This window comes from Nanorana parkeri, unplaced genomic scaffold, assembly GCF_000935625.1.
Source record: "Nanorana parkeri isolate BGI_ZX_2015 unplaced genomic scaffold, ASM93562v1 scaffold1095, whole genome shotgun sequence".
NCBI classification, from domain to species: Eukaryota; Metazoa; Chordata; class Amphibia; order Anura; family Dicroglossidae; genus Nanorana; species Nanorana parkeri.
In genome coordinates, this window is record NW_017307363.1 from 65,411 (window position 1) to 91,445 (window position 26,035).

Below are 26,035 nucleotides of genomic sequence, written 5' to 3' on the forward strand. Positions count from 1 at the left end.
TGAGTAATTTCAAGTCAACACTTAGGTCCCTTTCACACGAACAGCATCCATTCCGATCAGCAGGGGACCCATGAACAGACCCCCTGCTAAATCTAAGCCGAAAAGAATGAATGTCACCTTTTGACATTCATGTCTGGTCAGTTTTTTCTTCCATCTTGTGATAGAGGAAAAAATGGAGCTCAATGGACCCATGTTAGGTTTATGGACAGGCTAACAGAGAAATATACAGATGAAATCCATATATGGGAATTGTTTTACCTGCCAAAGGATTTGTCTTTCTGCCCATCCAATCCTCAGATACAGTATACACAGCTCTGCCCCGCAGCATAACCCTGTGTGGCAGGGGATGGGACACAATCTTTTTCTGCTGCAGTTTCATGTCCGCTTAGCCCTCATTCATACCTGTGTGATGTGGGACTGTGTGCGATACTGCACATGATTTTGCATGTTGCAGTGTTAGGTATTCTTAATAACACACCAATGCACCTAGCCATCGCATGTCCATTGCATTGCACCACATCACTTGCTAACTTATTATCATGCATTATGGTATGCAATATTTAAAAAAAAATTGCTTGCTGTGAACAGGGGGTTTACAGGTCTCCTCCTCACTGCCATGTGAATGGGTAATAAAAGTAGAAGCAGTGCATTGATCTCACCTCTCTGTTACTCTGCTATCTCCTCCTATCAGCATGCTATTTATACTACAGCACCCCTGACTGGCTCCTGGTGTTGCTTCTCCTTCCCCCTCTCTGAGCCCTGGTGTACAGATTGTACAGTAGACTTCAAGAGGCTGATTCTAGGTCAAATTCAGGTACTTCATTAATGAAGTTCAACCTATTCATTAATGACATCGGGGAGGGAATAAATAGCCATGTTTCCGTGTTTGCAGACGATACAAAAATAGGGAGGGTACTAGAAACGGATCGTGACAATATAACATTGCAGGAGGACCTGGATAAAATAGGGGAGTGGGCAATACTATGGCAGATGAGGTTTAATGTCGATAAATGCAAAGTAATGTACTTTGGACATAAAAATAAACAAATAGCCTATACAATTATGGGTATGCCGCTAGGGAAGTCAGAAATAGAAAAAGATTTGGGGGTCATTGTAGACCACAAACTGAATGGTAGCTTGCAGTGCCAAGCTGCGGTAAACAAAGCTGGCAGGGTCTTGTCCTGTATTAAGAAGGGGATGTATTGCAGGGACAAGTCTATTATTGGGCCTCTATATAGATCGTTGGTTCGGCCACATCTGGAGTACGCGGTCTAGTTTTGGTCGCCGAGCTGTTTCAATTTACAACAAATGCATTCAATGATGTGTAATTGATTACAGAGCTGCATTCATTTGTGCCTTATCTATTTGCCTGGAGGTCAGCGTTATTAATGTACCTTTACGTTTTCCTTTGCATGACTGGATGATTGTAGTGAGCACCGGTTCATCTCCCTTTTTGCCTCACTTCATACTTTAGTAGCTCAAGACCTTTGCGTGTAAAAAAAATACTCACAGTGGGCTCCAAGGCGCGTTCCCTTCAATCCCCAGCTATTGTTTCCTTGTTTGCCTACTGGTGGCTCAATTACAGTCCTTGGCTGAACTTTTGTCCCCCCTGTTTCATCCTCTGAAACTCCAAACTTCCTGATGGCCAGACATCCCCACTGATAGTGTCTTTGGATCAGGAAGCTGCGAGCTGGGGAGGATAAGTGTGTCAAATGATATCCCAATGGCTTATGCCTTGTAATTCCATGTCCAAAATGTGATGGGCTTGAGGTACAAGTGGATAAAAATACTTTCCGGGAAAAACACATTGGCTTTTGACAATTTGGCTGTTTTAGTGGAAGGATGCAGATTCTCCTTCACTTTGTGCTGGACGGCGCCAATGGTTCCTGCATTAGTGATGTTGCCCAAGGTCTTTTGGCGGTGTTTGTGTGGAAAGGAAATTATAAACTTGTTAATTACATGAACTGTTGTAAGAAATATAACTTAGTGTGATATATGTTTTATCATGACCCTGGTGACCTCAGAATTACTTTGATCGTCTTTATGACAATATTATATACCTTTTTTTGCTTATTTTTATTTACGCATTGCTTTTGCCTTGACTGAAGATTTTGTTTAATGTTGCTAATGTTAACCAATAGCTAATCTTAGTGCACTTGTTGGAAAGCTGGTGAAAAGCTCATACAATTATAGATTAGGGGCAGAGGGAATAGTAATATTGTTCAGGCAATTTCCTGACCCATTAATGGTAATATATAGATTGTTGAGTGTTTGTTTTAATCATAAACACGTTAAGCGATCAACTTGATGCAAATAATCTTATAATTGTGAACTGCTTTAATATCTTGTTTCTATATATAATTTGCATTATATATGTAGATAGAAGCCATATTTGCTAATTACATACTCAGGTTTTGCCTCCTACTTTGAAGCAGAAGTGTACAGTGGTTGTACTTTACTATTTCTTCTAACAATGCCACAAAGTTGGCCAACTCATTGAAAATAATGCATTCCCTGTGCATATCCTATCTTAATGGCTGTTTATTTAAATCCAATATCTAAAATAAGGAAGGTAAAGCTTGCAAAAATGTGAAAACCATATCAAAATTTACTTTAAAATTGGAATGGCGACAAGGAGCTAAATTGGCACATATAATACAAATATCAGAGCTGTTTTACCTGATAAAGGTTTTATATAGTGATGTTCACCCAGTTCTGAGAATCACACGACCTTATCAAACCCAACTTTTCTCTTCTGCCATTAAGCAATACAGTTGGGTAATGTCTCCATCCCTGTCCTCCGATTGGCCAGTGATGGAGCAGCAGAATACCAATGAGTCATTCCTCTTCTTTCTTCTCCTGGCAATATGTGCATGTAGCACACCTGGATTCTAATGCCTCCCCCCCCCACAAGTCTGCGGCTGGTATAAAGGCAGACATAGATATTTACATTAGCTCAGGTTGTGGCTGCTTTCTAATGAAGGCAAACTATAAAACTTTGCACACCTTTTGTTTCAATGTATCTAGACTGTATTTAGCTGAATTAAACTAAATGTTCAATTGGGCTTTAAAAAAAGAAAAAAAAAGCATAGAATGTGTTACGTGTTTGTGGTCTATGCCAGGGCTGGCTGCAGCGAATGGTGACATGATGTCTGCAGGGCAGCTTGTTGAGCACCTTGTAGTGTTATCTGTGATAGAATACAGGAAATTGCTGTACAGCACTAGCAAAGTTTGGAATTGTTATGTTAATCCCCTGACATGAATGAATATGTCCCTTGGGGAGTGGCAGTAATCAGTTCTAAGGATGATTAAAAGTAGAGAACTAATGACCTTTTCACACATCCACCAGCACTGGAAAACAACAACCCTGTTTCCCTGTTACATTATACAAGTCCTTCAACTTCCCTAAAATAGGAGGAATTAGAGTGTTATGAAAGGTTGCCATGGTCAAGTTTCATAATACATATTTCCTTTTATTTCTGAGCTGGATTTTCCTTTAAAGAACACATTCAGAGTTGGTAATACATGCCAGGAAATGTAGCCATAAGCTGTGAATCTGTGAGATCTGTGACACAAAGAAGTGGCGCGTTACTCTTCAATCACTGATATAGCTTGTTGTTTGATGTGTTTGGGTATTACTGATGTAGTAATACCCAAACACCTATCATTTCACTTTTCTGGGACTGCATTATTTGGAAGTCGGATGTGGATTATACACAGGTCAATGAAAACCATCTATATGTCCAGTTATAGGGTTGGAAAATTGGAAGCAACTGTTGTAAACATAAAGGGTTATCCAACATGTTAGTAAAACTCTTTGTGACTTATAACCAGTTATTCCCCTTATCTAGGAAGAAAAGGGGAAACAAGCTTTAACTGGATGTGCTCCTCATCTATCCACTGGCACAGACGTGAGGCCGTCTCTGAAGTGTATAAATAATTTAAAGCATAAGATCTTTTTTTTTATAAAAAGAAAAAAATAATTTGCCCCACCAGCCCCCATCATAACAAAAAATTAGGTATCGGACATGTTTCTTCACTGCTCCAGCATACCGACATAGAGAAAGCAGGCATTCTGGAAAAAATAGAGGTATGCAGCTAAGGCATTATCTTTATATGGATACTTGTTCTAGATCAGTGACTCAAAGTACTGATGCCAATGGGTCAGCATAATGACCACTCAAATAGCCTTTTCAGAAGCAGGTCAGCAATGCCAGCCTATATATTTCACTCATGACATTCTTCCTGTAAGGATACGCTGTATATAGCTATATCAATGCTCTCATTGGAAAATGTTCTTAAAGCAATAGAAAGTGGTTTTGTAATCATTTAAAAAAAAATATCAAAGACTCGTCACTAAAATAGAATAGCTTATGTTGGAGTTTCCTCTTTCTTATTACAGGACAATTTCCCTTCTTTGTTCTAGGAATAAGATATGCTGATATCATCCACCAATCACCTCTGATTTTGTGTGGGTGTGTGTGTCTCACGCTTCTCTATTCTCCAATCAGAGAGTAGTTACATTCTTTCATTCTCTTAGGACAATCTGAGAGGAATGAACTGGTTGACTTTAGCATGTTACTGTACCATTTCAACAGCAAGTAAAGTCATCCCACCTCAAGGCTAGTTCCTCATTTCCCGCCTCTTGTTGTTGGAATGCAGTTTTTGTTGGCTTCCTACGGAAATTAAAGTGTCTCTAATCAATTTTTTTACTGATTGTTGTGTTTTTTTTGTTTGCATATTTTATCTTTTTTTTATTACAGAGGGAAACAGTGCATTTGTAGACCTGCAAACTGACCAACCACAAGTAATTACCATAAATGATGGAGAGAAGTTAGTTATCCCTTGTCGGGTTACATCCCCCAACATCACAGTCACATTAAAAAAGGTACTATAACAAATACACACTTCTGGAATCTATTTCTTGTTGTTATGATGAGATTTAAAAGAAAAAAATAGTGCTCTTTCCACTGTTCCGGGTGCTGAAATGTATTTGTGTTCTTTGTTCCTTCAGATGCAAGAGATCTGATTTACTAAAGTGTGTAGAAAGCTAAAGTGAAGTAATGTGAACCTGTGTCCATTTCAAACATCAAATTACATGCAAACAAAAAAAATAGGGCTTTTCTTTCACGTAATTGGATGTTTGAAGTGAAAAGTACTTCACACTTCACAGTAGTTTACACTCAGGGACTATATTGTTTATTCCTAGTATGAGGGGAAATTGTTGATGAAAAAGCTGAATTGATATTTTTTAAAGATAAATTGTATTTTGTAAAAATAAATTTCCTACTAATATTACCAAAAACATAACATAAACATATGTTAGTGTTTTGCTTCTGATATGCATCTGTGGAACTTTTTTTTTTTTCTAAAAGTCAAATTGCAGGTCATAACAGATCACCCAAAATATCCACTGGGTCAGATAATCAAAATCTTGATTGCACAATCCAGATGCATCCAGTAAATGTCACAGTTAGCACATTATGTTCCTTTTTGTTTGATGAAAAAAAAACGTGTTTTTTGGAAATGTGAAGATATATAAAAATATCGCTACTTATAGATTTCAGCCATACTTCTTACTCATAATGATACAATGTTCTAAAACTTCCACGGAAGCATGAGGTAAATGTTCTTCTCGCAAATTGTATAGAATGCTTAATTTTTAAACTTTGTATTGGTATGATTAGGACTAAGTGTGGCTCAAACACATTAGCGGGCAAGCGGGAAACATGTAGGCGGGAAACTTCAAAACCATTTTTCCAGCAAAAATCTTATGTGATGATTACGATTATAATAGTTCATACAACTTGGTGTGAATGCATCTCAGATGCATCAAAGTTTAATCACAGACCGATTACAAGTAAAAGGCATTTTTCCTTAAAAACACACTTTATTTGCAGTTTCACAGTATATGAAGACTAATTATGAATCAATTTAGAATTAAAGCCACACACTGTAATATTCCAGCCCAAAAACAAGTTTATTCCAATAATACATTGTTTGATAAGCCAATATGTTTCAATGGCTGTATTTTCACCCTTTTCATCAAGGCTAATGCAACACAAAGGATAAAATAATGACATGTTCTTATAAATAAATTCTTGTAACACATGATTCAAACAGTTTGTACATCATAAAATAAAAGTTCAAGTGCTAATACTATCAATGATTAGAATAAGAGTGATAAAAAAAATGGGATCATGATAGGTTGCTAGCAATCATATTCATAATAGTTTTAATAACAGTAAAATGAATAACAATGTTCTTATAAACAGTATTAGTAATAATAGTGACACATTATTGATAAAAGCAACAATAATAATTTATATAATAAAGGATTTCATAAAATGGTAATGGATTAAAAAAGATAACAATAAACATGAAACAATTATAATAAAAGGCACAAGAAATCTGGTGGCCAAACTAGTAGCATATACAAAATGTGATAAAAATGTATGACTTATAAAATTGTCATATAATAAAATACTATACAGTAGTTGTTCATACATTTAAAATAGTATTGATAAAAATGTGATAATAAAATCATATACACATTAACATATGGCTTACTTAGTTTTGCAGAACCAGCCAGGAATGATCCTAGACAGAATTTCCATCTGTTAAACAAATTGTCCCCTTCTTTTAGGTCCTTGACTGTATTTTCAGTTCCTATCTTGTTAACTAACTATATATTGTTCTCTCCCTATTAGTATTAATTGCAAACATAAGCCATGGTATGTTGAACCTGAATATTGTGGATGGCATATGAGGTGGATTAGAATTCAGATCTGTTCTGAAATTACCGGTAATAAGAGAACGTTCACATATATTTTAAAACTGGGTTGAGCTTTATTAAAAATCCTAAGGGGCTTATTTTTAAAGCATATCACCAAACAATCCCTACAGGTGAATCTTCCAGATGCATGTGTTTTAAATTACATTGATTGATCACCACCAGTGAATGTTCAGTGAAAGCCACATTCACTTCTTTATAAACATGCTCCTAAGAGGTGGGCTGTGTTTCGAAATGACAATGTTTTACATTCATTTTACAGAACAGAGCATTGTCAGTGTTTCCATTAACATTTTGCTACTCGTACAACTGTCATGAAAGTACTAATCATCTATAGATCAATTAGTACTTTTTATGGGGTCCATATGATACAACTGTGTAGAAATAATTAAAACATCATTACGTTTCTTGCTGTAAAAGCTCATTCTATTTATAACTACATAACATGTCTAAAAATAGGACTTGTTATTGCTTTGGTGGCAAACAAGACCTTTTTACGTGGAAAACCTAATGTCTGTAAAGATTAGACACAGGCCAGTTTTAGTTCCCGCTTAATGAAGTGTATATTTATAGGTATAGGAAGTCCAGTCTTTTCAGGGTTTTCTGAAGTCTCAGGAATATCTTCAGAGGGGCCTGTCTGCAGAACCGCTGAGCTGCATGGGAAACTAAGAAAAAAAAGCACGTCACTCTTCACAACTTCCTATCTTATAGGGAGAATCACAGCAGGTGCCCAAGTGTCTCATTCATAACACGGCAAGACTCGTTAAACTTTGTTTTGTAAGCGGTTCAGAGAAGGAGGATGACATTTACCTTGTACCTTTTTTGATGCTATGTTTTTACGAGATGGAAGTTCTGTTGTGTTTGAGGGTATTTTTAAACTGTGAGTTGTTCACCATTCTGTTTCACAAGCTACTACAAAAGCCTAGTTGTTTGTATTTTTTTTAAACAGTATCCTTAGACAATACAACTGATTTGATCTTTGACCCGTCTCAAAATAATCGTAGATGTCTCTTTCCGCCAGGCAGACTACATTCACTGCATGGCTTATAGTAGCACACATCTTTTAACATGGTGAACTTCCAAAAAATATATTTAAAATAATGTTATTGTTCATTTATAGACCTATGGAGCTGTGCTGTCTAAACCTGGTGCCAGGTCTGTTGTTTGGGATAGTAAAAAAGGCTTCATCATCCGAAAACCAAACTACACGTTTTTTGGCCTTTTAAGCTGTGAGGCTATGGTGAATGGAGTCGTCCACGTGATGACCTATTTTACAATCAGGCAATGTGAGTAATTAATACCATTTTACTGTTGCATTGATGGCTGGTATCCTCTGCATTTACACCAGTAACATGTTGGTCATTGTTTGCAGCCATTGACATTCACAGCATTCAACTTAGCGTACCAAGCTCCATCAAACTGCTGCGTGGCAAGTCTCTGTCTATCAACTGTAATGCAACGACTGCTCTGAATTCTAGAGCTGAAATACAATGGACATACCCTGGTCTGGTAAGGTCCCTTTTCTTACCTATCCACTCAGTGGTTATTAGGGACCACTAAACTTAGAACACAAGTTACCTTTCCAAACTGCCTATTAAAACATTAATGGGTAACTCAGCCAGGGCCAGATTTGTACTTCCTGTCACCCTAGGCAAACTGTATTGTGGCGTTGATGTCGTGTGACCTTGATGTCACACTACCTAGATCAAATATCAGAGGCACACAAGAGAGCAGAGATGCTGAAGGAGACCATTTGCCCAGTGCTGACTGTCTAGAGCTAGCTTCAGAACCCGCAGATAGTTCATCCTAGGGGTACCCACCCATTGCTTTTCTTTCAGTATTGGGAAGAGTTGATGATTTAAAATTTTGCATCGACTAATAAACCTCCAGTGACAGAGTAAAAACAATTAAATTCTAAAAAAAACATTCTCTCTCAGCATATCTGTACTTGGCAGACATTAAGGCATTCATAGCAGTGCATGCAACTCGTTCAGTTAATCTGATGTCTCATCTGATGTCCCACCAGTGAACTGTGATCCATCCACTGTTTTCTAGAAAGCATGGCTCTAACAAGTAAAATGCTGTGTGTCACTGTTTTCTGATATGTGCTCACAAAGGGCTGCCTGCTGTTAACTTCAAAATATCTCTGAGAAAATGCATCTACAGAAATCCAATAGAAGCAACACATAAAGCAGAACATTTTAGTCTACAAGAACATTAAACCATATGAATGTATGCACACTGTTAAAATATTTCTAAAACCAACAATTTTTAAAGTTTTGGATAAAGTAAGGAATAAATATTGGTTTCTATTAGTGGCTGTTACAGATGGGAGATTCATCTTCTGACCTTGCAACAAGGTGAGGGGAAATCTTCTAATGAGGATGGGACTTGTCCAGTGAGAACTGTATAAGAGAGGGATTGCCATTCCCTTTGGAGAGGTTACTTCTCACTTTTTCTTGTATTTGTTGTAAAGTTGCCACCGCTCCAAGCTCGCGCCCATGATGGACTACAATCTCCATACAAATTAGTATACTAAAGGTGAGATTGTAGTCCATCATGCGAGGGAGCTTGGAGCAGTGGCTACTTTACAACACACACAGGGACCATGGGGAACAAAAGTAGCCCCCCTCCAGAAGGAGGGATAGTGTCAGCACGAATTCAGAGATGATTTGAGGATCTACAGCCGAGCGACACACAAATAGAATACATTATTGTTAATAGTTATGGCATTTAAAATAATTTTTAGGATTGAACCCATGAGTTTAGTGTCACTTTAATGTACACATTTCAATATGATGTGCCAGATGTCTATATTTGCATCACTAATATTTATTTACACAGTGCTTTACATGCACATTCACATTAGTCCCTGCCCTCAAGGAGCTTACAATCTAAGGTCCCTATCTCACCATCATACATACGGGGCCAATTTTGACAGAAACCAATTAACCTACTAGCATGTCTTTGGAGTGTGGGAGGAAACTGGAGTACCTGGAGGAGACCCACACAAGCACAGGGAGAACATGCAAACTCCTTTGCAGATAGTGACCTGATCAGGATTCGAACCAGGCACCCCCAGTACTGCACGGCAGAAGCGCTAATAACTACGCCACTGTGCTAATATCTTTAATGCTTTCATTGCAGAAATATGGAAAACTTGCTTCTGTCGTAAAGAGGATCTCCCTTACCAGCACCAACGCCGTGATTCATAGCATGCTGTATATTTCTGAGGTACAAACAGTCGACCAGGGAACATACATCTGTACTGCAAAGAATGGACCATTAATCAAATATGTGAACACTACGCTTCGTGTGCATGGTAAGCAGTATAACATTCTCCAACACATGACCGTTTCATACGGTCTGCAGTAGTTCCCTCTGTATACAAATTAACTAATTTCAGAATTTGTATTTCTGCCCCCTGGAGGGTTAATTTAACACACACAAACATGTGCACATTTAGTTTAATTTTTGGGGAGAGTTTAACTTAATTTATTTTATTTGTTTCCTTTCAGCTGAACCGTTTATTAATGTAAGACCCATAAAGACAGATGTATTAGAATCTGTAGTGGGACAGAAGTCTTTTCGTATTGCAGTCAAAGTGAGAGCTTTTCCACCTCCTGAAATAACATGGTAAGTTTGATGTGCCATTATGTGGGTCATGTTATTTTGTGTACACCAAATGCCTTTACATAGCCAGTCATTACACTTTACATGTAGCAGTGACATAATCACTGTGCTGTACATAACACGTGCAGAGAACAGAGCTGTGGGAGGGACTATTCACTCACTGCCGTTCGGACCCTATGAGAATAGGGGCGAACGGCAGCGAGTGAGCTGCCGAAGCTTTGGCCCAGCCGATCCAGATGTTGGATCGGCTGAGTCGAAGTCCTACTGCACTTTGGCTTAGCCGAACATGCTGAGCATTTTCGGCTGACCGAAGTGCAGCCAAAGGCAGCCGATGTATGGCTGAAATCAGCCGTACAAGCCAGAAGTGAATAGCTGAACATTGTTCGGCTCACTTCACTCCACAGTTACATACAGTAGTATTTGAGGTTGAAAAAAGACACAAGTCCATAAAGTTCAACTTTTATATGTGTGCGTGTCTCTTGTGCGTGCATGTGTGTCTTGTGCATGCATGTGTGTTTAAGAGTCCATGTGTGGTCTAGTATTTAAGTGTACCTATACCCCTGTATGTTACGGTCTCTTAGGAAGGTATTTAATTGATTTTTGAATGAATCAATATTCTTTGCTGATACCACTGCTTGTGGCAGAGAGTTCCAAAATGTAACTGCTCTAACTGAAAAGAATCCCCTACACACTTTGTGGATAAATCTTTTCTCCACTAATTTTAGGTGGTGCCCTCTAGTCCTTGGTAGGGAGTTTACAGTAAAAAAGTTTATTCCAATGTTGCCATCACCACTGAACATTTTCTACAACAAAATCATGTCCCCTCTTAATCTCCTCACTTCCAGCGTGAACACGTTTAAATTTAGCAACCTTGTCTCGTATTCTTGATCCTCCAGCCCCCTCAATTAGCTTTGTTGCTCTTCTTTGGACCTTCTCCAGCTCCAGGACATCTTTTCTGCGGACTGGTGACCAAAACTGAACCGCATACTCCATATGAGGTCGAACCAGTGATCTATAAAGTGGCAAAATTATTGTTTTGTCTCTACAGTACATTCCCTTTTTAATACATGACAGTACTTTGTTAGCTTTGTTTGCTGCAGCCTGGCATTGCATGCAGTTATTCAATCTGCGGTCAATTATGACCCCCAAATCTTTTTCCATTTCTGAGTTCCCTAGTGGAGTACCCATTAGTGTGTATTGCGCTTGCCTGTTTTTAACCACAAAGTGCATTACTTTACCTTTCTCACCAATAAACCTCATCTGCCAAATAGTTGCCCACTCCCCTATTTTATTCAGGTCCTCCTCTAATGATATAATGTCTAAGTCCGTGTCTATTACCCTCCCAATTTTAGTATCACCAGCAAGCACAGAAACATGGCTAACGACGCCTTCCCCAATATCATTAAAAAACAGGTTAAATAGTATTGGGCCTAGCACAGAACCCTGGGGCACGCCACTCTCAACCTTAGACCAATGTGAAAAAAAGTAATTTATCAAAACTCTGTAGCCAGTTCTCTATCCATCTACACACCATTTCATCTTTGCCCATCGATTTTAACTTGTGTACTAAGCGTTTATGTGGTACTGTGTCAAAAGCTTTGGCAAAATCCAGATATACCACATCCACCGGCCTCCCTCCATCCAGATCTCTACTCACCTCTTCGTAGAATGTTAATAGGTTGGTCTAACAAGAACGGTCCTTCCTAAATCCATGCTGATTATCACTGTCCATTGTCATGAACAAAATCCACTAAATAGTCCTTTATCAGTCCCTCAAACAGTTTGCATACTATTGATGTTAGACTGACTGGACTATAATTACCCGCTTGGCATCTTGAACCTTTTTAAAATATTGGTACTACCATAGCTTTACGCCAGTCACTTGGTACCCTTACAGTCATTAACGAGTCCTTAAAGATGAGGAATAATGGTCTGGCTAAAACCTGGCCAAGCTCTTTAAGTAGCCTGGGGTGCAGGTTATCGGGTCCCAAAAATGTATTTGCATTAAGTTTATCTAGTCTCTGTTAAACCCTGACTAATGTCAACCACTGCGGTGTTTTACGCACTGAGCAACTCACATTCTTATCTCCATTAAACCCGTCTTTTTCTTGAGTGTATACAGAGGAGAAAAATTAATTTAATACCTCAGCCTTTTCCCTGTCAATTGTGATTAGTCTCCCGTTTTCATCATTTATTGGGCCTACCCGCACTTTTCTTAACTTTTTGCTGTTTATATATTGGAAGAATTTTTGGGGGTTCTTTTTACTAATTGTGGCAATATGTTTTTCGTAATCTATTTTAGCTGCCCGGATTTCATGTTTACATATCTTATTACATTCCTTGTAGCTCTGGAATGCCAATTCAGTCCCCTCCATCTTATATTTTATAAATGCCAGCTTCTTTTCTTTGATATGTTGTTTTACCATTTTGTTTAACCACGCAGGCTTAGCTCTAGATCTTTTGTGTTTGTTACCCAATGGTATGCACTTGGTAATAGCGTTATGTAATGTATTCTTCAAACAATCCCACTTCTCGTCAGTGTTCATTGTTAGAAATCATTTGTCCCATTTATTGTCATATACCAGATGACCCAGCTTATCGAAGTTTGCCTTTCTGAAATTTAGCGTTCTTGTCAGACCAACACACTTCTCTTTGCTGTACCCAATATTAAAAATAATTACCCATTGATCACTATTACCCAAAGTATCCCTAATTTCTATGTCCTCAACTTGGTCTACATTATTAGAGATTAAAAAAACTAATGTAGCATTCTTTCTGGTTGGGCCCTCAACCATTTGGTCCATGCAATTGTCTCATTCTATAAATACCTTTATAGAATGAGAGGTTCTATGTGACCAATCAATGTCCGGGTAATTGGAGTCATCCATTTTAATAGCATTTCCCTGCTTCCCAGCCAATTCTATTTGATAATGTAGTTGAGTCTCCTCCTCTTCCCCTATATTCGGGGGTTTATAACACACACACACAAAAAAAGTTTACCACTAGATTTGGTCTTTTCTAGTTCTAGCCACAACGACTCCACACCATCACTACTATCTGCTGTGATGTCATCTCGTCTATGTACAGTTCGGCTGGGTTATTCACTCGGCTGCCTCCGGCAGCTTTGTGAATAACCCCCTGTGTGTCAGGCATTGTTATAGGCATTATCATAGGTTCAGACCCCCATGCACCTCTGCATCAATAGTAGTCTATTGATGGCTATAATCATAAAGCAATAGCATACTTTACCAGAGATCTGTTGCAAATTCACAAAAAAATTAAAACATTAAGTAGGGTATACACTAGTTGATTTTCGGACAAATGTTCGTACAAAAAACCTCATCAGAACTTTCAATAATGCCGTCAGACACTTGATGAATGTTGTTCAAAGTGAGTTTGATTTCCATTTTTATTTAACATTTGATTTTGGAATGAATGGAGTTTCCTGTACGAAAACCACATTCACTGTTAGAATTTTGTGTGATCGAGAAAAATTTCCCAACATTTTCCTTCAAATTTTTTTTGTCACTGTGGTTGAAATTTATCATCGAATTGACACCATCTACTATCAGAAAATCAAAAGAATGTTCTGAAATCAATTAATTTTGACAAAATTCTAACTGTGTATACCCTACTTTAGTCTTGGGCAGAATGACCCTTTCAATAGGATTCTGCTGGGGTAAGCAGATTCTGTAGTTTATAGGCATTAACCTCTTACAAGAACGTTGCAGTGTTACAGCTCTTCCCTGTTACATCTAGCGAGTGATCTGTGTAGCTTATGAATGGGCATCACGTCAGGCTTTCCTTCAATGAATAATGAGTCATGTCCTTTCATGCACATGGCCAGACTCTGTTTACAGTGTGTATTTTATCTCTATTGCCCTACAACTTGCTGATTCAACCTTTTAGTAGTCGCTATGCCAAGACAGTGTTATTCATTTCACAGACAAGGCATACTTTTCAGCTTCTCAAAATCTGAACCTCACTTAAATGTTAGGGCTCACACACAGGAAATCACACTGTCTAGTATTCATAAATAAGTATTATGTTGGTTAATGAACAAGGGTAGCTTTATAAATTTGTCTGAGAGCAGCCGTTCTTTATCAAGGTGATTTACTAAAGGAGTAGAGGCTGTTTATTTCATAAAGTGAATGATAACAAATGAGGTGGACCAGTATTTGTTTTGTATACCCAATCACATGTGAGGACATTTAAAAAAACAGGATTTTTACTAGCATGTGATTGGTTGAAATTAACACTGATTCATCTGATTTACTTAACATTCTGTTCACTAACTGAACAGCCTTTTTTCCTTTAGCAATCTCCCCCAACGTGTTTTCAAAATGTTCATGCTGCAAATGAACTTTTAAATATCAAAGACTGGAAATGGTGATAACCAAGGCATCACAAACAGTTTTCTTAAAAAAAGTTCAACAAAGTAGATTATTTAAATGTTGCCAAAAATAATAAAAACACATTCAACACTCACATCATTAAAAAATTACATTGTTATTTTCTACTAGCACTCCCTCTCCCCAAAAAATCCGGCTGTGCGGGTGAGGAAAAATATTCCTATACTGGTACTAGGGATGCACAGATACTTTTTGAGTACCAATGCCGATACTTGGCATTTTCATGAGAACAACCAGGGTTGCAGCTGGGACCTGGCTCTGGTACTCCACCAATGTCCTGAAATCATTAGTCTGTATTGTTTTAGAAAAACTGTCACATGACAATAAACAATAATGTATCAGTACTCGTACTTGTAAGTACTTGGGCAAGTACCAGTACTTGTACTCGCAAAACTGGTATCTGTGCATCACTTTATTTATATTTATAAAAACAAAATCATACATTAAAACAGAGATGTACAAATCCCATGAGCTCCGTGTGCTCCTTACAAATGACAGCTGCCTCCTAACTTTTGAATTTTTCTCTAGTCTAGTCTTGGAGCTCGAAAAGTATCGGTACATGTACTTGTACCGAGTACTGTACTTGGTATCGGTGCATCCCTAACTGGTACCATACACTAAATATCCTATAAAAATAACCAGCTAGACTTCCTTCTATGATGGTGCACCTCATAAATATGAACTATAACTAAGGGCCCATTTACACTACAGACAGTGCATCACACTGCCCACCCAATGGAGCTGACAGAACACATAGCCAGCCTGCTAAAATGGAGCGTTTTAGCAAATGGGCTCGTGTGAATGGGCCTGAATAGATATGGGAGCAGTCCTTTAATTCAAATTATTGAATTGGGAGATAAATTCCAAGCATCCTTTAAATATCTTCCATTGTGCATGTGACATATCCATACAAAAACACGTGCTGTAAATGGAAATAAAGCTGCCAGCATCCACATATAGGTATAAATATAGTTCTCATGTATGCAGACGATATTAACAAATGTATCAGTCCATATGGAGTATATGTATTTTTTCCAGTGTGAAATTGCAATCAGGAGGCTAGCAATTATGTGGGAGAAAATGCATTCCTAGTCCTATTTATAAATCTCCAAACACATATGGCACAAGTTGAACACTATCCGAATAGCATGTAATCCAAACAGTTGCAGATAGAGGTATAATGCACTGGTATGAGGATAACGGATCAGTTCAGTCTGTACGCAATTAAGAATATAAATGTTAGGCATAGATTCCACAGCATGAACAAACAAACAAGGATTCCTGGCTCTCTGCATCATCCCCTGTAACAGATCTCATATCTAGTGACCACAAATACAGTTCATATGGATGGTGGATTAGTTTCACATTAACGCCCCAGAATGCATGCTCACTATCCTATACTATATTTATGTATATGCTCACTATATTTATTGATGTGATATTTTGATACACTATTTCACAATTTATTACGATATATGTAACATATTTTGCACTATTTATTTGATTATTCATGCTACTCCCAATGTGGGTTTTTTTAGCGCTGTGCAGCTGGTTTAAGATTATTGGCGGAACTTTGTGTTTTTGTATAGCAGCTTTTAAACCATTGGGGTAATTTTTAATCCATAAGCGCAGATTCATATTACTATAGATTCCACAGCATGAGCCAACAAGGATTCCTGGCTCTCTGCATCATCCCCTGTAACATATCTCATATCTAGCGACCGCAAATACAGTTCGTATAGATGGTGGATTACTTTGCACATTAACCCGCAGAATGCATGCTCACTATCATAAATATGGTAAGTCCCAACCATTATAGGGATGATCCACATAACTGCGTTCACAGTGCCAAGGGAAAGAATGCTGCACGCCAATTTTAAACTTCTCGTTTTCATGAGAGCAACTGCATAGGTAGATGGGAGGGCCGAGTGTGATGGCATCAACCAGTTTCGTCCCTAACATGGGGACTTTATCAAACTGCTCCCATATCTTTTAGCAATTCATAGGACAGTTTTATATGTACATTTATGATGTGTGCATAGAAGGAGTGCCCTACTCTCTCAGTTATATATACTGTTTGGCACAGATATAGAAATATTTGTCCTTGCTTGCACAGTTTGATTAGTAGGCGGAGGGAGAATGTTAGTAGGATATATGCCAACATTGTCATTTGTTTAATGGTGTGGGTGTTGGGTGCAATATTTGTTTTTTTGGTAACATTTCCATACACTATTTTGTATTTTAAAGAGGAAAACTATTATGACACCTTGTTATTACCATATCCATTCAATATTTCTTTAACATGTTTAGAGTGAGGTCGCCTGGGCAAAATGTAAGATATTACCTTGTACGCATTTGAATATATATTTCACAGGTCTCCCCAGCATTCTGCCTCTGTTTGCCCCCTCTTGTGCTTTTACTTAAGTATGGTTTTCCTTTAAAAGAGAATTGTGAATTGACAAGGTGACAGGTTCTCTTGTATGAACAACCTCCACACATTGCTCAACCTCATCTTCACTGCTCCATTACTGCATCAGAGTGGAAGGGGGGCATATGACTTCTTTATGTAAGGATGCAGTGCTTGGGCTTGAGCAGCCATTCCCTGGTCCAAACAGTGGCACATGAGGGAGGCAAGGAAGTCATTAACCCTATGTGGGTTCTGACACCAACTTATATAGAGCTTCCACCAGATTTGAACTTCCAACGTTGATGGTGGAAATTAGAAAAACCAAAGGTGCATACAAGTGGGGCAGAGGAGTTTCCCTGGATGGGCTAAATGACTGAGTCTCTTCAAAGTCACTTTATACAGCTGTGAACCAAACTAACTTGCGCTAACGGAAATAGTAAAACTAAATTAAGATGGATTAAAATTTAAAATAGATATTAATATGACCCCGGAGCTAAAATTTCTAAAACCAAAAAGGAAAAAAGCTGCTGAACTCAGGCTAAAAGCCTACAGAATAATGGTGTAATGAAGTGTACAGCGCTAAATGCCCTTCAGGAAATTAGATAACGGTAGGGATCATATGGTGTCACCTCCGTGTCAAGCAATCGTGAAACAGTGTATATATAATAAATATTTGTGTAAAAACTTATAGTACGTTATAAAATGTGTCAGCAGGTGTCATAAAAGGCGTGTCATACATGAACCTTATTAAATAAATAAACAAAAATCTTCAAAGAACATGTGTCATATATGTGAAAAAAATATTATTGTGAAAACAATATTAAATAAATAAATAAACATGTGTCATATATGTGAAAAATAAATATATCACAATATAAAACAGTCTGTGTTGTTTTCTTTTGAAAATAAGTAGAAGTATGCACTTATAATATAAAAAATGCACCCAAAGTTCTTAAAGCTCTCCGATCTTCAAAACAAAAAAAGCCCAGAAGAATGAGAATAAAAATCAAAATCAAAAGAAATGTCCAATATTATGAAGTGTCCAACGAAAAAACGATAGAAAAAAAAAGGCAGGCAGGTCCCCTATAGGGAATGCACTCACCAGATCCCTGATGGTCGAAAGCCTTTATTCTTATCCAATGGAGGCCGAAGATGTATGTCCTCTTCTCCCGTTTGGTGAAAGCCTCAGGCTACAGAACCCGCTTGCTTCTCCGAGGTGAAGGGATTACAATCTTTGTTGTTAGGTCTCCTCTATTGGGTATCCATCCGGACAAAGAACACAAGAAATGCGCTCATAGCGTAGTAAGTTCAACTTTAATGGGTCCAAAATAATAAATACAGACAAACAAGCGCTCTATAAAAATTCCATAAAAATCAATGTGGAAAGCCGGCTAGTCACTCAATCTGAGTGCAAAAAGGACTGGAACAATGACGTAAAGGTAGGCCCGCCCCCGACGCGTTTCGTCACATGGACGTTCTCAAGGGATGACCTGTCCATGTGGACAGGACCTGACCTGTCCAGGGGATGACGCGTCCATGTGACGCGTTTCGTCACATGGACGTTCTCAAGGGATGACCTGTCAACAACTTTATACAGCTGGCTGTTAGTTCTCTTGAAGATCAAGCTGCCATCCAGTCAATAATTTGCTGATCAGGATATATTTTGATATTGCGCCTTTCTTTGACCCTTGTAATGTGCAACGATTTTCTTTGTGGCTCACCTATTGTAGTCAGTTTTTGGCAGTGAGGCCCAACATTCTAACATTATGTAAAAAAAGACGCAAAACTTATTTGATAAACAATGCTATCAGAGAGGCTGATCTGATGTTTAGCGCCGTCATTACTGGCTGAATGTATTATACCTGAAACAAAGGTTTGCGTGAGAAATCTAATTAGGAAAACAAATATAGTAAGTTGGAATAGCCTCCATACCCTTGGTTCCTGAAATAGTAAGGGAAGACAATTAATTGTTAATTTGGCCCTAAGGTCATGGACTCAGTTTCCCATAAGGTTCTGTAGCAGAGAAGCTATTCCAGTTCACATGATGTTATTTGTTCTAAACAATTAATGGTGTTTTTCCTGTCCTTTACATAATTGAAATCCAAGGGCTGCTGGTGACTTATTATCAAGGCTTCTTAACTGTGTAACTAATACAGCTCATCTCTACCATTGTTACAAATATAATCTTGTAAGGCAAGGCAATCATTCTTGAAATGCACAGATTGTTTGTTGTATAAATGTAACTTGGGAATTAGTAGATGTAAGTTCATTTAGTATACATGGACGGATGTCTGCTAACCCTATGTTTCAAACATGTAAACATCTCTCATTGAATTCTAACTATAAAGATCCTTCATTGAATATTTTTTTATAAAGTGGATAATTGATGAGGCTTTGCAAATGCAGAGAGACAAGAAACACAGTTGATACTGTTTAAACCTTTGGTTCTCAACCGGTGGGTCGTGACCCAAAAGTGGGTCGCGACCCCATGTTCAGTGAGTCACAGCGTGCCTTCCACTTTTCTAGGTGAGAGGCTCCCCTGCCACCACCTTTTGCACCACTGTCATTGCTCACGCCAAAATATGCTGCCCGCCACTGAGTGTAAGCTTGAGACGGAGTGGGCTGCGGCTATGGCTGCGAGGGTGCTCCATCCATAGGTACAGCTCCCTCATGTGTCCTATAGTGGTGCCTGGACTGTAGTGACTCTATTATGGCTCCCGGCACCTCTACAGGGCTGTACAAACAATGCACATATGGATGGAGCTCCGTCACAGCACAGCAGCCCATACTGCACCCCAGACTGAAGAACCACTCCAGTTCCCATGAGATAGGGAGACTTTGTGAATCTTAAAAAAAAAAAAAAGAAATATATTTTTTTGGAGTGTTTGTGCGATTGTGAATATCTGTGAATGTGTGAGATTGTCTCTGTTGTTGTGCGAGTCTGTCAGTGTTTTTGAGGGCCCGTTCACACTTGTACAGTGCAATAATCGCACAGTCCGTCTGCATTATGCAATCACACCAACCGTGCGGTCTGGTGTGGGAGGTGTGTTACATTGCCATTCATTTGACTGGCATCCCAAACGCACCTGCCACCCAAAGTCAGATCTTAGTGTGACTTGGGTCGCAACTTAAAGGGGTTCTAAAGTCCCCCATTTTTTCGCCTATATCTACTGCTACAAAGCAGTAGATATAGGCAAAATGTTTGTTTTTTTTTAAAAAACCCGCCTAAACAGCGGTTTAGACTGACCTTATTATCGCTGCGCGCTCCCGCGGAGAGAGTCCGGAACTGTTTGTGCGGCCACAAAGGATCTTGGGGCATGCGCAGTTCGGATTCTCGGCCCGGAGACAAGCAGAGGCGCAAGGTAAGCCTATGGACGCGTGCACCCGCATGCAGACACCGCTGGATCGGAAGTGCCTGGAAGCAGAGAGGAGTCAGCGCTGGATCGGAGAGCCGCCGCACCGCTGGATGGACAGATGAAAACATGGGGAGAGAAGAGGAAGATCAGATTAAGAGACATCATTTAAGGTAAGTGCTGACATTAACATGGGGGGGAGGGGAAAAAAATATATCCTTTAATGTCACTTTAATGACCATGGACAAATGTGGGTCTTGAGGTTACACAGGTTGAGAACCATTGGTTTAAACCTTAACTTCAGCTATCTCCATGGTTTTGCCCAATATGTTATTGTAAAGTAAGGAAATGAAATAAATAGTTTGGTTAAAAGTATGTACTATCTATCATACTTCCTTTTGTCTATGCTGGCTCGTAAGGAAACCACTGTGTCCAGTACAATTGCTGACTGAGAAGAAGTCATACATGATGATGATTGGCCATTCTTTAAAAATGCAAAGATCACCTAACAACCTGATTATACTTGTTTGTGGAAAACTGACTTCACTTTGATACTAGGGTGGTGATTTATCTAATTTCTTGACAAAGCCCCACCAAGGCCAGTCTACAGTTTAAAGAGGATGTTCTTACTGGGTAGTGAAGCACTCGTAGTGAATAGGAGTATGGCAGTTTGTGGTAGTTAGTTACAAAGCTGTGCACAGAAGGGAGTTTTCTGCTTAATAAAAGTAATAGTGGGTTTAAACCTAGGCATGCGTTTTGCTTTTGAATATATGGTTTGCTTTAAAGTATACCCAGCTGCTTAGAACACCCTCTCATACTTTTATTTCTGTATAAATCCTCTCTCAAGAGATTTCCACTCTCTATTCTTGGTGACCATCGTCTTTGTTGCACAAAGTGATAGGAAATCAGATGGTACATGAACAGGAGGGTGAGAAATCTTCTTAGGTACTCCCAGTTTGCCTTTAATATCTTGCTAGAAAATAAAACTTTTTTTCTTGGGTTCTCTAAGGAATAAAATGTGTTGTATGCCATTATATACAATAGTCCACAAAAGAAAATAGACTTGTAAACTTTGATTCCTATATTTATAGCCACAAGTTTTTCCCATGCAATGAATGCAGGGGTCATATTAATAAGGGTTAGGAAGGGAATTTGTGAAAAAAATAAGAGATTTATTTTCCACAAATGTTCTGAATTCCATGTTCTAAAAATATCTCCAGCTATTTTTATGTACTCAAAGAGTTATGTCAGGGAGCAGAATAGAATAGGATTCCATGGTTGAACTCTTTGTTATAAATAGCAAATCGTACTGAAGAGCAGATGTGGGCAACTACAACACCCAGCAGCTGCCGGATTTCTGGGCTCAGACTTAGAGTGGCGGGGTGCTGGACCCCACGTTTGCTGGTGGTTTAGAATGAGTCAGATTATTATAGTGTGGTAATCTTTTTTGCCTGGTGGAGCCACAAGAGGTCCCTGGAAAAGTTCACTTACATGAAGTGATAGTATGAGAGTGCTAAGCCCTAGCAATTGGTTCAAAGATAATATTTATTTGTCACCAGAAAACAGTCTATCCAGAGTTCACCTACAACAGGTTTCAGGGGTTAGTTCCAATTCTCACTTCATCAGGGCTTATATTTCATGTGTAAAATGAATCTGAACAGATGGGTAATCCTGGGTATTAATTCTTTATAAGTTGCAGTTAGAAGCTTGCTCAGTTATGTTGTCTGGCAGTCTTTGTGGGAGCAGCAGAGTTGGTGAGGATATTCCGCAAGCTGCAAATAAATTTGTACCTTCTATTTTGTACAGGTGGAAGAACAACTTATTAGCGGCAGATAAATGTGCACGGTACATAATCAACAGCAATAGCCTAACCATTAAAAATGTGGCGGAAGAAGATGCAGGTGAATACACAGTGGTCCTGCGACTAAAACAATGGAACCTGGTCAAAAACCTAACCATGACCCTCAAAGTCAATGGTAAATTGATTTTTTTTTTCGTTTAGTCATTTTCTCAACTTGCACATTTTTTATAGAGAAAGCAACTAATATTGCAATCTTCTTCTTTTTTTTTTACAGTGAAGCCTCACATTTATGAAAAATCAACATCAATCCAAGAACCAGATCCCCGTAAACTAGGCAGCAGGCAAATACTGACATGTACAGTGTATGGTGTTCCACCACCTTCCATAACTTGGACCTGGCATCCATGTCCGAGGAACTATTCTAGGTCAAGGTGAGTATCGTGGGAGCAACACTTAACTATATGGTTAATGTATACGTTTGTAATTTAAAGCCCTGTTGAAGTCACATAAATAAATATGAATTCACAGTTTGAAAGTCAGGCTTTGTACTAACAACCTCCGTTTTCCTATTCACATGTCCACTTCCCTGTTATATCAGTTGTGCAGGATGTCTTAATATGACTGTGCAGTTCAATATCCACCAGAGTTGGACCCAGTACACTTTGTAATTCAGCAGAGATGGTAAGATACACCCTTCTCCCCTTGTCTGCAATATAAGCCCGTGTTTGCTATAGTGTGTGGTTGTCCCTCAGCTCCGCAAACACAGAACACTGGTGTGAGGGCTGGAAGCAGCATTTTCCCTGGGAGAGGTATTTTGAGGCATTTACTAGCAGAAATCAATCACAAATCATAACTCGAGGGGTACAAGACTATAAAGAGATATAAATGTTTGATACTTTATTTGGACAAAAGACAGCAAATGACCTGTTACAATGAGTATTAGGTGCCACAGCTGATGCTCCTATTGTGTGCTCTGGGCTGCCATTGTCCACAGTCAGTGATCATTTCAGGGCAGGACAGACAGACTAATACTGCAAAAACTAGCTCTGCACTCATGCTATAACAATTTACAGGAGCCAGGTAATAGCATCCATCCCATTGCCTGGCCACACTAATGTTTTTTATGTGTCAAGGTGCAGCTACAACTGCTGGCCACACTCATTAGTTTTGTATTCATTTTCTTTAAATGAAATAAAAATGTTTAAATGATCTACAACACTTTTGTAGTCTCTGAGAAATCAGCAGGTGGCTCCGACCATGGATGTCCACGTAAGACACATAAAACTAAAAAAGTCCACCTTAAACTAAAAAAGATAAAAATATTGTTTAGGTGTTTTAATATGTGAAGTACATTTACTTTACAGCTGTACCCGCCCCTCCCCCGTCCGATCCGCCAGTTAGCGCTGTAGCTCGCGGTATACTGAGCTTAGGGTAACGGGAGGACGCTAGTTTGTGTCCTCCCGTTACTCTAAGGAGAACTATGGGGAAAAGCCCTGACCTCATAGTTCTCCTTTAAGGCCAGATGGTCATTATAACAGCCAGGCAACTATCATTTTCAGAAGCAATGACGGTCCATCTATTATGCTTCTTACTGTTGTACTTTATGGTTCAAGTGAGAAAAACAAATAGCTCAATCCTGAGTGACAGTGTTCTGCATGTTTTAGCCTTGAGTCCATGTTCATTAACTTTCTGACGTCCCAAGCTGAAAAGAGTTCATATGGTGAACTGCTTCAGATTTGTTATTTTGTACCATACAAAAAAGGCTTTATAATGGAATATTAAGCCCTTAAGTCTAAGCAGGAACGGGCCCCAATAATATAAAATTCCTCTTGCATACTTCACCATCTGGTTTCAATGTGTTATATACGGATGAGAAAATTATTTCCCAAAATCTCTGGCAATTACTTAATTAGTAATTCTTCAGATAGTTTTGTGGATTTAAAAAAATAAATAAATAACAGGAAATGGTGTGGATACTTGACCACGGTTTTTCTACTTCAGCCTACTCAGACTGCTTGCTTGATTGTCTTACAACTACTCTAAAATTGTTATTATGCTATGCTATGTGTATATCGGGACAGAGGGAAACAAAACCCTGGGGTTGGTTACTAAAGGAATAGAGCATGAATAATGGTAAAGTGAATATTCACTTTGCAAGGTAAATGTTCACTGAGTTTGGTGAATGAAGTGAAGCTGTTTTCCTTAATCATCTAATCATGTGCGAGTCAAAATACAGTTTTTATTTTCCTATAAAATAAGCTAATTGAACAAACACTTTGCTAAGTGAACATCCTCTACTCCCTCAGTAAATTACCCCCATTGCAGAAAGCTGTTAAGCCATATTGTTCTGTTTTGATTGGACAGATTTTTGAACTGTTTGCTGGAACTTTATGTCGTTTTATTTCTAGTCACTGAAAATGTAGTCACCAGTCAATTCATGAATCCAGCTATTCATGACTCATTTATATATGATATGTATATTTGTAGAACATCTGAATACAAATATCCAACAAAAATATTGTTCTTAACTGTCTTATTTGCTCACCGCTAAAGGCCCAAGGTAAGACCTGTCCGTATTAACTCATAGTTACCGATCTATGGTTAAATCACAGTAACTGATCTCTGGTAAATGACAGTTGGAGAAAGTATCAGTCTAAACGGTGACATTAAGGCCCCGTTCACATTGAGCGATTTATCGCGCGATTTTTGTAGCGATATCGCTCATATTTCCGCACTATATCGCTCTATGTCGCTTCACCAATACAATTCAATGTAGCTGTTCACATCTCGTCGCTCAATGTCGCTCAATATCGCTCAATATCGCTTGTAGCTCGTCGCTGGTAGCGTGTCGCTTCTACATGACCCTTTTTTAGAGCGATTTTGAGCGATATTGCTCCTGATTGCATACAGCCCAATAGGAAGATGTCGCGCGATGTCGCGCGACACGTCGCTCAATGTCGCTCAATGTCGCTCAAAGTCGCGCGATTTGCATGTCGCTCAGTGTGAATGGGGTCTTAGATAATACTGTCAGTGTGTTAAAATCAAAGTTTCAGATTCCAGCTGTCAGAATGTAAGAATATCATTGTTGACTGTTGGGATCATAGGGGTTTCTGTACAAGAACATTGGTCGTTGCTTATTGCAACTGAACAAAATAGATTCACCTTTTCATTGCAAAAATGACAACTGGGAGCTGACCAGTTCATATGGACAACAGGAAATGATCTGGAGACTTAAGCCCCAAACAGTTCTTGGTTAGAATGTGCTAAGCAATGAAGATGATTACATACAGAAAGAAGTGTTCATGTGTTTTCACAGCTATGGGGATCTGCAGGGACCATTCTCTGTAGTTATCGATAGTTGGTTATGGAATGCTGTCATATGAACAGCTTAATGTTTGCCTATGGATCCCTTATAGTAGGGGTAGGCAAACTCTGGCCCTCCAGCTGTGTTGCAACCACAGATCCTATGAGGCTCTGCAAGACACCCACAAGCATGACTGCCAGAAGCAGATGCATTATGGGATTTATAGTTTCGCCACAGCTGGAGCGACGGAGTTTGCTTACCTATGCCTTATAGCAACATGTGAAATTTGATCATTGTGTTTGGTTACATTGGGTACTTCAAGAGCCAACATA

The 26,035-nt window shown here is 38.8% G+C and overlaps 1 protein-coding gene across 1 annotated transcript in view; it reads left to right on the forward strand.

The window, feature by feature from the left end:
* FLT1 (fms related tyrosine kinase 1) overlaps positions 1-26,035 on the forward strand; it is a 68,669-nt gene that overhangs the window by 27,885 nt on the left and 14,749 nt on the right. The window contains exons 4-10 of the mRNA XM_018567800.1: positions 4,764-4,888; positions 7,914-8,079; positions 8,166-8,302; positions 9,941-10,115; positions 10,312-10,429; positions 22,405-22,574; positions 22,674-22,830. Of these exons, the coding sequence (XP_018423302.1) occupies positions 4,764-4,888; positions 7,914-8,079; positions 8,166-8,302; positions 9,941-10,115; positions 10,312-10,429; positions 22,405-22,574; positions 22,674-22,830 (1,048 nt within the window). The remainder of the gene's footprint in view (positions 1-4,763; positions 4,889-7,913; positions 8,080-8,165; positions 8,303-9,940; positions 10,116-10,311; positions 10,430-22,404; positions 22,575-22,673; positions 22,831-26,035) is intronic.